Raw genomic sequence first — 14,278 nt, 5'->3', positions numbered from 1 at the left:
TTAGAAGTTATCACTGAGCACATCTCTGAGGAAAGCAGTGACCTCACACTGGGTTCACATAATTCTCCTTTCAGCATGACATAGAGCTGTGTAGGCAGAAGGTACCCCTGTTCCCCTCTGCAGGATTCTCCCAATGGGATGCGTGGGTTGTTTTGAATTTTGTGGGGGACACACGATTGGGTGATTTTTTTCTCACAATTCAAGAAACATGGGATTAGGAATTAGAAGCTATTGGGGCACCTGGGTGGCTCAATCAGTTGAGTATCTGACGCTTGGTTTCAGCTCCAGTCATGATCTCGGGGTCATGGGATGGAGCCTCGTATGGGACTCTGCATTCAGTGTAGAGTCTGCTTGGGATTCTCTCTCTCTCTTTCTGCCTCTGCCCCTCCTCCTGCTTTTGCTCTCTGTCTCTATCAAATAAGATAATGTTTTTAAAAAAGAGTTAGAAGCTATTTTCACTGGGTGCTAAGAGTGAAAATCCTTTGTAGCTTTATAAGGAATCCTTCTCATCACTTTTGTTTTTTCTCTTTTTTTTTCTGACAGATCAATGATACCAATAACATACGCTATGAAGTCCAGCATGAAAATATTAACCTGTTTAATAGGACTAATAGAGCCATCAATTTCAACTATTACCTAGAGGTCATTCATAAACCCTTCAGCATCAAAATAATAAGGAAGAGCAATGGAAGAGTCTTGTGAGCTTTTCAATAATCTTTGTATATCGTTGAGTATATAGTCTCAGTATCATTCCATCTGACTTACTAGGGGTGGATGATGAGATAAGTATGACTTGGGAAATTGTTTGAACTTCAGAAAAATGTCAAAGTTTTTACCGTAAATCACTAACACTGCTAATCTGTCGTGATTGCAGAATACAGCATGCTAAAATGTAATGTGCTGGTGTGCTAAGTTAATGCACTTGTAGTTCATGTATATTATGAAATAGGAAATTGTATTATATTGGATTAGCATTCACTTTGGAACTCAACTTCACTATCATTCCAAATTTTTATTTCCTGAGAAACTTGCCACAAAGAATCTAACAACAGCCTGAGCTTAAACCATAAATTATACTAGAGAAAATACAGAGATTAATATTGGTAAAACCTATGTTCAAGTTCTTGCACCAGTAAGTCACCACTGGTCTCACATCAACCTCAGTTCCCAGGTCCATAGAAAGGGAATGAGAATCGCCACTGTTGCTATATGAACTGAGATATATTCATGAAGCATCCAGAATAGTTCCTGGCATGGAGTAGATGCCCGGCAAGTATAAAGTCCCATCTGCTCTTTTCCCCGCAATCATCCAACTTGAGTTTCTGGTATCAAATCTTCTCTAGAATGAAAGAATCAGAGAGACCCTAGAAAGACCTTCAAAGGTAGTATGAAAGTGAATGTTCTCACACTTTGAGAACAAAGAGAACAGGGAGTGTAGCAGACAGTTTCCTGGCAGAGAGCTGTTTGGTGACTCTCACTCTTACCCCATCGTCCAGATTGGACACGAGCATCGGGCCCTTGCAGTTCGCCCAGCAGTACCTGCAGCTGTCCTTCCGACTGCCCAGTGCCACTGTGTATGGGCTGGGAGAGCATGTACATCAGCAGTACCGCCACAACATGACCTGGAAGACCTGGCCCATCTTCACTCGAGATGCTGCTCCCACCGAGGTGAGCTTCCCTTCCTCTAATTTATGGTTCCCAGTGAGGAATCCCTCTCTCCTTTCCAGAAAGTGACCTAGAATCAAGTAGCCTACGAGTTACATCCATATATTATTTTGCCCAAGTTAGATACGTTTGTGCCAAAGAATACTTCTTCTTGAGGTTTATAAACTCACAATTAGTAATATATCAATTTTGTTTTATTTCATTTTATTATTATTTTTTATTGAGGTATAGCTGACATACAACCTTACGTTAGTTTCAAGCGGACAACATAATGATTCGATATTTCTCTATATTAGTAAATGATCACCACAATAAGTCTAGTTAACATTCGTCACCATGTTAAGGTACAGATTTTTTTCCTTGTGATGAGAACTTTTTTTTTAATTCAATTAATTAACATATAACATATTATTAGTTTTAGAGGTAGAGGTCAGTGATTCATCAGTAATAGATCAATCTTTGAAAACATCCCACTTTTAAAGGAAAATATAATTTAATGATTATATGATGGCCTAATATATATTGGAAAATCCTTCTGCAAAATAACTATATTTGCCTTTAATAATTGAGTAGTATCTTGGGGAGAGCTGCAGCAGGAACTATCCTCAGTAGAACTTTGTGAACTAAAAACAAACAAACAAACAAACAAACAAAAAAAACCCCTCTTTTGGCAGCTTTAATATTTTCCAGGTCTCTGCTAGTTGAAGTATGTTCCAGAGACAGCAGTGTTGGCATCACTTGGGCGGTTGTTAGAAATGCAGAATCGCAGGTCAAAGCCCAGACCTACTGAACCAGAATGTGCATTTTAACAAGATCTGCAAGTGAGCCTCATGCATAGTAAAGTGAGCAAAGAGCTGGTCTAGAGCAGTGCCTCTCAATTTATCTGTAGTGAAGGATCAGTTCCTTGCTTTCTGTTTGTTTGTTTGTTTGTTTGTTTAATCCTGGAAAAATGAAATAAAATTACTCAAAAACATAAAACATAAACTCAAATTTTAAATTGAACAGATATAAAATTATTCTTTTAAGTTGCTATAAAAATTTCTAAGCTATTTCTCTTGTTTTTTTTTTTGTTTGTTTGTTTTGTTTTGTTTTGTTTTCTTTTGGTACTTTCTTTGCTGATTTACAGCAAAGGGTATGGGGAGGTCCTGGCCCATGGACAACCCTTTGAATAGCATTGCTTTGTAGAGCAGGTTTTGAAGTCTCCATTGTGCTGGTGATATTTCCCTGATTTGTGCAAGACGTGCAGGTTGAAGTACATCGCAAGGGAGGGATGGGACTGAAGTTTTGCAATTCGTATTCCATGGGAGATGAACAAATCAAGTAGCACATTAACTGCTCCACCCACCAACATCTGATGAGATGAAGGGAGCACACTTACTGAACCAAATGAAGTAAAGCAATAGCCAGAACATTCACTAAAGTGCTTGCTCAAGGCCTCTGACAAACATGGAAGACTAGTATCATCCTAAGTTTGGCTTTCTGTAGCTGAAAAATCCTTGAATTATGTAGTCACAGATTAGATTAGTCTTGCCTGTCTTCCTTCCTTCCTCCCTTCCACCCTCCCTTCTTCCTTTTTACCCTTTCCTCCCCCAACTTTTTCACTCACAGTAATACATATTATCTCTTTTAATATCAGTGCTCATCACAGCCCTGTTATGGGTTCAGTATCTTCTTTAAACTTATTTACTACCTAAATATTATATATTAATTATAGAAAAATTAGAAAATTTTAGGCATCAAGAAGAAATACAAAAATTCTCATAATAACAATCTTCTGCTAACATTTTGTTGTATGTCTTTGCAGATGTTTTCCAAATTTTAAAAATAACTAAGATACAATTTATATACTAAAATTCACCTGTTTTAAGCATACGATTCAGTGATTGTGGAGCACACTACCGACTTGCGCAGTTGTTGTCATAATCTAGTTTTGGAACATTTTTGTCACCCCATTAGGATCCCTCATACATTTTTAGACATAATCTCGATTCCCACCCCAGTGCCCACTTCATCTCCAGGGAATCACTAGTCTACTTTCTGTCGGGATAGATTTGACTTTTCTGGATACTTTATATATGTGTGTGTATATATATATATATATATATATAATCATGCAATATATGGTTTCTTTTGTGTCTGTTTCTTTCACTCAGCATCACAGTTATGAGGTTTATTCGTGTGTAGCATGGATCGGTTTTTCACTTCTTATTGCTAATAGTATTCCACGGCATGAATAGACCATATTTTGTTTATCTGTTTATCACTTGATGTTACCATTTCAGTACCTTTTTGATATAATACTAGATTACATCAAGTGCTGACCAAGCACATGGTGTACATGGGTTTTGGTTTTATTTTGGGGTAAATAAAAGCATTTTTTAAAACATGTACTACTACTATGTGTTATTATTTTTTCTTGACAGGGCATGATTAATCTGTATGGAGCTCATACATTCTTCCTGTGCCTTGAAGACATCAGTGGCTTCTCTTTTGGGGTTTTTCTGTTGAACAGTAATGCCATGGGTAGGAAGCATATTTTTATCTCAGCAGGAATATGTTTTGGGATGTGGCTTTTATAAAAATAACTTTTGTGTTGAGGTCACTGTTTAACAGGAAGTGTATTTAACCTACAAAGCTTCTATATGGGAACCCAAATGTGGGGTAACCTGCTATAAATCTGCTGAAAGCTATTTCCATTGGAAACTTCTTTGGGGACCTCTTTTGATGCACTGTTTTCCATAATATTCTGCAGATAATAAGATGCATTGGCAGGTCCCAAAGATAGCTGTAGATTTCACTATGTAAATCAGATTGTCTGTTTGTAGGCAATAAGGCTGTGTTCTATAGCCTATTTCCCATAGCTCATCCTTTCCCCATTCCAGCATCTTCTCCCTCCAGCTTCTGGACTAACAGCATCCTAATAAGGGTTTGTTTTTATTTTTATTTATACATTATATTTAGAGTCATCTAATAAGGTTTTTAGAACCTTTCCACTACATTAAGTCACTCACAAATTCCAGACATTTGTGTTGTTTCATAGCCATATTGAAATAAAATTGGTTCTGCTTTCTCTTAAAAAAATCAGTTCTTCATTAGTGTTTTATTCAACACTATGTTAAATTTCAGCAATCTAAAAAAAAAAAAAGAAATGTGTAATTTTCATCTCCGGCAAAATGAGACGGAGATTGTTTTGAATAGCTCAGGTATTGATATTCTACAGAAAAGTATATTTGCAACCACAAAATTATAAAAACTCTCATTTTAATCCTTTCAGAGGTCACCCTCCAGCCTGCTCCTGCAATCACTTACCGCACAACTGGAGGCATCCTTGACTTTTATGTATTCCTGGGAAATACTCCAGAACAAGTGATTCAGGAATACCTGGAGGTATGTGCTTTGCTTGAAGAGAGTTATAATTAAAATTTAGTGAAAAGAAACTATCTAAAAGGAATTGTATTATTTATTTATTTATGAAGGGTCAGGGCAGAGGGAGAGAGAGAATCTCTATGCAGAGTGTGGAGCCTGATGCAGGGCTCGATCTCATGACCTGAGATCATGACCTGAGCTGAAATTAAGAGTCAGATGCTAAAGCAGCTAAGCCACCCAGGGACCCCTACGCTTTTTAATTTTTTATTCAAAATATAGAACAGGAAAGAACTTTAGATACCAGTTAGCCTGAACTTCCTGTTGTATAGATGAAAAACTTAGATAGAGAAAGATTAATTGACTTGTTCAAGATGACATACAAAAAGGCATGTGAAATATGGTCCTGGATGCCAGTTGATTTATAATCTGATAGGAGAAGTAGGACACTGCCTATAATCATAATAGGAAACACCTTAATAAATGCCATTAGTCAAGTGCAAAGAAACTGTATGGGAATTCAGAGGCATGAGAGAAAGTGCCCCGCTGAGGGAACTGTCACATGGGAGGACAGGAGCTTCTAGGGAATAATGTTTAACAAGGGTTTGTGTGGGATTTTCTCAGAGTGCTGGCATGAACAACACGTAGACTTGGATTTAAGCATAGTCCAGTAATTCTTTGCCTACCCCACTTGTAATGAATGCTATTGGTCCTTATTCCTTTTTCATTAGCCCATGCCACTATCTGAAATTCTAATGGGCATTTATGTATTTCCTTTCATCTTTGTGAGAGTGGGAACGATGTTCACTTTATGCTACTATATCCCATGTGCCTACATCAACCCTTACCACATTGTAAACACTCAGAAAATATTTACTGAGTGAATGAATACTTTTTTCCTCCCAGTTTAACACTATTATTCTACCAGTTTTTGCAAATCCCATTATTTTCTGATGTTGAGGTTGCTGGGGATGCATTTAGGTGCATAGGAAACAAAGATGTGAGCTATAGAATTTTGCAAATTACCCAAGATTAGTCTTGCCTCTGACATTTTTAGATCTGGGGACTTTATAGAATGTGAAATGGAAACTGTTTTCTGTGTTAGACATGGTGCTCAAAACAATAGTTTTTAGATGCTCAAACATGTCTGTATGTATTTTTTCAGCTCATTGGACGACCGTTCTTGCCTCCCTACTGGAGTCTTGGTTTCCAGCTCAGTCGCAGGAACTATGGTGGCATCAATGGATTGAAGGAGGTTGTGAACCGAAATCGTCTAGCTCAGATCCCTTATGTAAGTTGGACCTTCTCTCATTGTGCGTAAGGCACCATGTCCTATCTTTTAGTTTTGAAACAAAATCAATTTATTAAGAAGAAATACAGAGAGAGATAAGTGGACAGAGATAAACAAACAGAAATTTGTGTGCTAAATTACCTATGTCATCATAGAAATAGCAGTTTATGGAATCGGATGGATATGGTTTTGAATTTTAGCTTTGCTTCTTCCTAGCTCTATCAGTGTTGGGCTAGTTAAGTAGCATCTCTTAGTCTTAGTTTCTCTCTTTATAAATGAGCATGGAAGACTTCCTTGGATGGACTGGTAGTGAGGAATGCCTTACACTATGCATAGGCAGGCAGCACAGAGGATGAGCTCCATCAAAACTAGCTGTTATTTTATAAAAGAAAGCAGCATCTGGGGTGATATGGTTAACAAGAGCTGATGATTATAAATATTACCTAGAGTAAGTTTCTTATAGTGACCTTGCACACTCCTTCCAGATCTAGCAGATTCTAATTTTGAAAGCTCTCTGGTTGCAAAGTTTTTATGATGTTCAATCTCCACTAGTAAATAGATAATTATTAAGCATATACTATTTGATAAATTCATCCAGGAGATTCATAACACCTTTAATGAACTTATCAAAATAGTTTATTTGGGGTGAGATCTTTGGAAATGTGGTTAGCGTGTGAAGGAAGAACATGCAGGTGGGAATGACTTTGGCTTAATCTTGGGAGCTTCCAATCCCCTCTCAGGGCAGCAAGGGGAGTAGGCAGGGAAATAAATTTTTTCCTGTGAGAAAACATGTCTGCTGTTTTGTTTGGTGTTAAGGGGTAATTGATCACGTGTTTCATTTTAATGCTCCCAAGTCTGATACCTGCAAGCACTCAATTCCAGCAAAAATCAGGCCAAATCTCTCCACGTGGTTATTATTTTACAAGGTGCTTTCACAATCATGGTTAACTGTCATTTATTGGTATTTTGCAAATGAGATAATGGAGACACATTGCACAGTTAATAACTTTTCTAAGGTCACTAGCACTAATAAATGGCAAGATTGTGATTCAAAAATATTACATATGGTATTGGTTTCAATGTATCTCTGAACATCTGATGGGAAGGGCTTTTCTGAGGTGCTGCTAATTCAGGAACAAATGAGCTTTTTTCCCCACGATTGGTTCTTTCTGACCATGTGGTAGTGGAGGCACCTGAGTATTGAGCATCTGCCCAGTGTTAGAACAGTTGTGCTGCATTGGCAACAGGCCACCAGCCACATTTTCCTGTAGGCCTGGAAGCTAGAGGCTTCTAAGACACATGAGGAAAGTGTTCCTACGAGAGGAACACTTTCTTAGAAGACCTTCAAATGTCTTTGAAGTTGTGGCATATTGGAAAGAAAGAGCAGCTGGACTCAAAGGGCCTATCACAAAAGTCCCAGTCTACCTCACTCACCCATGCACATGACTTTGGGAAATGTCACTCAACCCCTTCACACTGCAGTCTTCTCACTAAGAATAACACCTGCTCTTCACAGATTGGTATACAAACACTAAAATAATGTATGTGTGAGACTTCAGTTAATTAAAGCTCTGCCCCTTTGTTGTTTACCTTTGTTAGTTGTTCTATCAGTTTTATAGGGCAAGAAGACTGTTTTCTCCTCTTATGATACATTCTAGCTTAATTTTTAGGGTCCAAGTTAGCACATTCTTACAACACTACTATTGTTACTCACCCAAAGAGACATGTAAAAAGCACCTATTTCATGTCAAGCAACCGAGCTCTCAACTTGCAGGGATGAACAAGACATCATCCCTACCCTCAAGTTCCTCCCAATACCTATGACTTGCATCTGTCAAGACAAAGAGATAAGAGTGCAACCTAGGAGCACCTGCATCTTTCAGAATGGGCTTATTTATTTCTAGGAGGTAGCCAAGTCCTGGAAGTTCAAGGATCATTAAGAAATATAGCTTCAGAGGCACCTCAGTGGCTCAGTCGGTTAAGCATCTACCTTCGGCTCAGGTCCTGGGATCCATCCCTGTGTTGCGCTCTGTGCTCGGCGGGAAATCTGTTTCTCTCTCTGCCTCTTCCCCTACTCACTCTTTCTTTCTCTCTCTCTCTCAAGTAAATGAATAGACTTAAAAAAAAAAAGAAATATGGCTTTAGTTTTAGTGAGCAAGAACCAGAGCTATGATACCTTCCGTCAGCACTGTGATTATTTTCTACGTTCTAACTGACTGGCACTATCTTTCAGGATGTCCAGTACTCTGACATAGACTACATGGATGGAAATAAGGATTTCACTATTGATAAAGTGGCTTTCTCTAATCTCTCAAATTTTGTCAACGAGTTACATAACCAAGGAATGAAATATGTAATCATTATGGTATGTTCAAACAAGTCTGTTGCCTCATTTTTTTCCTTTCAAAGTGCAAAAGAAATTAACAAAAATAATATTTGTTATCATCTTTATTTATTAGAATCCTGGCATCTCAAATAACTCTGGCTACCAGCCCTATGTGAATGGAAGTACAAAGAGAGTATGGATCTTGGGGGACAATGGCTTTGTTCTTGGGAAGGTAATTTTGCAAGAATGTCAATAAATTATAGTAATTTGGGGAAGCTTGTAGTTTTGTTATAAAAGGGAATAGAAGGCAAGTTGTTGTATTATCGCTGTTTCCATGCCTTTAGAGGCTCCCTTCATTATTATTTTTAAACCAGTAGATGTAATAGTAAAATAATTAAAATTCTGAGGGGTTTTTAAAAATTGAAATATATTTGACATATCACATTGTATAAATTTAAGGTGTACAACATGTTGATTTGATACATTTGTGTATTGCAATATGATTGTCATTGTGGCAAGAGCGCTTTGACCATGTCACATAATTATCATTTCTTTTTTGTGGTGGGAAGGATTAATATCTGGGTTCTAAAAAACTATCCCCTGACCGTCTCCTATATTATAGATACTTGAGAAGCAATGTATTATTAGAAGAAAGTTCATTTATTCTTAAGGTCTTTCTGCCTCCAACTTCTTTCTCTTTCCTAACACAATGCATTCAGCTACAATAATGCAGCAAGATGCTCACAGTCTAATGTGAAAAATGTCTTGGCTAATGTATTGTTATTTTATATGATACATAAGTATCATATCTATAAAGATAGAGCCAAGCTTTTATTCAGACATTGGAGTAGGCTGATTAGAAGCCTAATTTTAGGGTGCCCTGGGTGACTCAGTGGTTGAGTGTCTGCCTTAGGTTCAGTTCGTGCCCCATGGGGTTCTGGGATCACGTCCCACATCGGGTTTTCCTCGAGGAGCCTGTTTCTCCCTCTGCCTGTGTCTCTGCTTCTCTTTCTGTGTCTCTCATGAATAAATAAATAAAATCTTTAAAAAAATAAAAAAGAAGAAGCCTATCTTCAGAATGTTTTATATCAAATCATTGAGGCAGCTTTTTTTCCATTTACTTATAGGGTCAGCATTAGCTGATGGATTATATGAGATTTACTAAAACTAATGTTTAATCTGAAAAATTTATGTGGCTGTAAGTTGTGTTGCTCCTTGGCAGTTTACTTTCCCAAACTGTCTTTTCAGGGTTATCAATGCCCCTTAATCTAATTGCTCACTTAATTCCTATCATTGACTTTGTTTACAATACTTAATTCTATTTACTTTCTTTTTCATTGAGCTTAACCTTTTATGAAACAGTAGTTTCCTTCCTTCCCTAAACCAGTGCTTTGCTTTTATTTTGTTTGAAGTGAATTTCTAAAATATCAGACCAATATTCATATATAAGTACAAAATCAGAGACCATGGTCACATAAACATGGTTTTGATTATCTGAAAAGCAGAGTATCCAGACCTGTGGGTCATTTCAGTAGTACTCATATTTGAGTGGCATACAATTAATAATTTGTATATAATTACAATAATTTAATTAGTTACCTCCACTAATCAATAAATAAATTATTTGATCTGAGATGTTCACAGAGGTCATTGTCATGGGGGTGGGTGGCTGGAGGATTATTATAAAGATATTTTGGGGGGGTGCCTGGGTAGCCTAGTGGGTTAAGCATCTGATTCTTAATTTAGGCTCAGGTCATGATCTCAGGGTCATGAGGACAAGCCCATATTGGGCTCTGGGCTGAGGGTGAAATCTACTTAAGATTTCTCTCTCTCTCTCTCTCTCTCTCTCTCTGCCCCTCCTACCCCCTCCATGCACATTCTCCCTCTCTCTAAAATAAATAAATAAAATAAAAATAAAGATATTTGGTTAGAATGAGGTTTGCTGGATCTGCTCTAGATAGAGTGGTGCTGTAGGTGACTTCTTTACCACACTGCCTATTTCCTGAAGACCAAAATTACCTCTAGCTATTACTTGATGCCCTGTCACCTAAAACAAGAGACCAGGATTTTAATCCAGTTAAACTGAGAATTTTAAGCTCACATCTTAGGTTTTAAGATGTCTCTGAATTTTTCTTGTATTTGTATTTACATTATATATAATGTATTTACATTATATATTTATAATATATAATACTAATATATATTACATATTAATAATATGCTATATAGAACACATAATATATATATTCATATGTATTAATTATATTGCCTGAGCATAAGGTCCTTAATGTGACAACTTATACATTTGTTGGGAAAATAAATCAGAATGTAAGCACAAAAGCATATATTCTATCAATTCAGAGTTTTCAATAATGTAGCTATAAGTTCTACCTTTGTGCTATTTCTGGAAAATGTTAAAAGCTACATTGATAAGACTAGGTGAGGAAGAAAAGAGAGGATAAGAAATATCAGAACCAAGTAAGAAGCACAAAATCCATTTTGTCATTCAAAACGGATTGTTTCTCTACCAAAGGCAACATATCGTTTATAAACATCATTATTCAAAGCAGGTTTATATGACCTTTAATTAACACTTTAAATGAATCCAGTCATTCTTTCCTAAAATATTATCTAGTTAGATGAATGGATGTTTCATAGACTGCTCTCCCAGGTGGTCTGACGTCATGAAATTTTATTTTTGTGTTTTCATAGAAAAAAGACATCTATGGCCTGTTGTGTTTTTAATTGGCTGTTTTTTCTTTTCTTTTCTTTTTCTTCTTTTGGTTCTATGCTTATAGTTTACTATTTAGTTTGGGGGGAAATTTTGATTCTGAAATGATAAGATGCCTGGAGCTCCTGGTGGAAGAAGCAGTAGCAGCAATGAATGTGTCTGTGGCCCTGTGGCTCACCCACTGCCCCTGCCTTCTTCTCTGTTCTCTAGGGGTACCCAGGATGGACAGTGTTTCCTGATTATAGTAATCCGACTTGCGTTGAGTGGTGGAGAGAGCAGTTCAGTGCATTTAATAAAATTCTCCAGTTCGATGGAGTGTGGATTGTAAGTTGTTATTCTAGGATCAAACTTCTTTTGGAAATGGATATTCTAAGATATAATAAGAAGGAGCTTTGACCCTGATCTGTAATAAAATCGTTTTCTTGATATAGTGGTATTTAAAATCCTTTTTTACTTAATGCTGAGCTTATATGCAGTAAAAAAGACCCCTGAAAACCCTAGATTTTTAATTCTGGCTCTGCCACCAGCTGATTATTTCTTTTTGTGATCATTTCTTTTTAGTTCCCAGGGCTTCAGCTTCTTCCTCCCGTAACTGTCTTTCAACTTAAAAATCAGTATTACTGTTTTATGAGAGGCTATCATTGCTCCCAACATTATTTATTGCATTGATTCATTAAAATTTAAAGTTAATCAGAGCATGATTTAATGAACACTTTTTTTTTTTTTAGGTAGGGATAGCAGGTGGAGATATTTCTTTGAAATTTGGAAAATTATCTCTGTTAGCAAGATTAGGCATCACCAATTTTTAATCCACTTGTAAGAGACAGATTTGGTCTCAGTTACATCTTCTTGTCCTTCACTGAGTGGAATAAAAGATGGGGGGAAACTATAAAACAGAAATACTCCTCTGTCTTAGGTTCTTTCGAACAGCACTGAATCAGTAACAGCAACAATAAAATTCACATTATGCATAAGGTAAGAATCAGCCTTTGAGATGGTATCGCTTAATCAGCTCATTGAAATCAGTCTATAAAAAATAAAGTGTGCCTGACAGCATTTCGAGTTGGAGGACAGGCAAAAGATGAAACAGAGGTCAAGAAAACTTAGGAAGACTACTCAAGATGCCAAAGTCAGTAAGAGGCCCCAGGTGTGGAGGGGGCTTTCTAGGTCAGGAAGCCTCCTCCTCCCCGGACAACCAACCCTACATCGGTAACACTTCCCGGTGTGTGTCTTGTGTGTCTTTAAAGGAAATGGATGAAGTCTCCAGCTTTCTCCAAGATTCCGATCGCAAGTGTGAGCGGAACAGCTTGAACTTTCCTCCTTTCGTTCCCCGTAAGTTGTGAGATGTGCTTGAGCAAGCTCAGCAGCACTCTGCGTGCCCGAGCACAGTCTCAGCTCCCAGGGCAAGGGGCCTGTGGACACCTGTCCCCTCTACTGCTGGAGGCCTTGCTGCACCCCTGGGCTCTGGCCACCTGCTGGCTGCGCTCCTCCCCACCGGCCTCCGCTGTCTCCCATCCTCTTCATGGTCTCCAAACCCCTAGGCAAATGATTCTGTTTTCAACTTTTGGAGAATACCAGAATACTTTAAGGTGCAAACTACCTCAAGATGCCAAAGTCAGTAAGAGGCCCCAGGTGTGAAGGGGGCTTTCTAGTTCAGAAACTTATCTATTCCACTAAAGTAAATCTGTAATTTTGTTTATTATTTTTTTTAGCTCATTAACCACAATTTAAAGCACCAATGGTTCCTTTTATCTTTGAGTCTCATTCTTAGATTTTCCAGTCCTGATTTCCAAAGTGTATATATGTGTAAAACAGTATCGAATGGATTATGCTGTGGAAATAAATGGACCCCAGCATCTCAGTGGATTAACATAATAAAAGTTTATTTTTTGCTCCTGTAATACTCCAGGGTGAGATGTGTGCTCTCATGCAAGCAGTGGTTCAGGGATCTACTTACTTCCATTGCTTGGTTCTCCCATCCCAGGGTCATTTGTTTCCAGCTTCCGGGCTGAAGGAGAGAGACGGTAGAAGGAGTTTTATTGGCAGGCCTAGAAGTGGGGTGTATTCAGTTTGCTCACATTTCTTTCCCCAGAATCCAATCACATATTCTCAGTTTAACCTTGAGCGAAAATGTGAAATATAATCTTTACACTCCCAGGAAGAGAACACAGGCTTGGTGAGCATCTGGCCAGTCTCTGCCAGTTGATTCTGGTTTGTCCACTTCACTTGCACCCTGGACCATGGTTGACCTGTTTCGATAGCCCCTTTTGGTCACCGAAGGAGTGGATAACTTTTTTTTAGGAGGAATCCTAGCTTCAGACAACTTAACTTCTTGCAAAATCTGTTTGCTTGTCTGTTTATTCCTTAATCTTCTCTGCTCAGGCTATGTTCCCCCCTCCCATTTTTTTTTTCCATAGCGGATCAGTTTATCAAGTTTCCCTTTTAATCTCTTAAACTTCTTCTTAGCCAAAACTAAGTTTTTGTTTTTCTATAGAAAATTGCAATCTCATCTCCTTCTGTCTGCTTCTGGCAAGCACCTCACTCCCTAGCTCCCAGCATTTTGTCGACCTACCTATGACTAGCCACTACCTCATTCATAGCTGCTCTGCTTCTCACCTTTTCAAGATTGGACAGTACACAGTAGCACAATGATGACGTACATAAATTAACTTTGACCCTGGGACAAGTTTAGTGTCTTTTCTTGCCACTGAAGTGGATGTGAGTCTCACTCATTCCACAAACTGAGCTGTGCCAAAAATATAAATTTCCTAATGTTTTGTCATTCAGCTTAATTTCTGATTAAGTTGGGCTGGTGGGAAAAACCCAACAAGGGTTTCATGGTCCCACTCTTCTGAAACTGTGCTTCATATCGAGGCATATTGCAAGGCTTCCCGAAGGAGAG

General features: G+C 37.9%; 1 protein-coding gene across 2 annotated transcripts in view; it reads left to right on the top strand.

The window, feature by feature from the left end:
* MGAM2 (maltase-glucoamylase 2 (putative)) overlaps positions 1–14,278 on the top strand; it is an 86,335-nt gene that overhangs the window by 17,183 nt on the left and 54,874 nt on the right. For both annotated transcript variants that reach the window (XR_005371225.1, XM_038559358.1), the window contains exons 6-14: positions 544–698; positions 1,497–1,668; positions 4,089–4,188; positions 4,940–5,052; positions 6,194–6,319; positions 8,553–8,684; positions 8,779–8,877; positions 11,587–11,700; positions 12,624–12,708. Coding sequence is in view for 1 of the 2 variants with exons in the window: in XM_038559358.1 (XP_038415286.1) it covers positions 544–698; positions 1,497–1,668; positions 4,089–4,188; positions 4,940–5,052; positions 6,194–6,319; positions 8,553–8,684; positions 8,779–8,877; positions 11,587–11,700; positions 12,624–12,708 (1,096 nt within the window). In the remaining variant the exon portion in view is untranslated. The remainder of the gene's footprint in view (positions 1–543; positions 699–1,496; positions 1,669–4,088; positions 4,189–4,939; positions 5,053–6,193; positions 6,320–8,552; positions 8,685–8,778; positions 8,878–11,586; positions 11,701–12,623; positions 12,709–14,278) is intronic.

Source organism: Canis lupus, chromosome 16 (assembly GCF_011100685.1).
Source record: "Canis lupus familiaris isolate Mischka breed German Shepherd chromosome 16, alternate assembly UU_Cfam_GSD_1.0, whole genome shotgun sequence".
NCBI lineage: Eukaryota > Metazoa > Chordata > Mammalia > Carnivora > Canidae > Canis > Canis lupus.
Note: the sequence above shows the minus strand (reverse complement) of the source record. Positions and strands in the feature narration are given on the sequence as shown.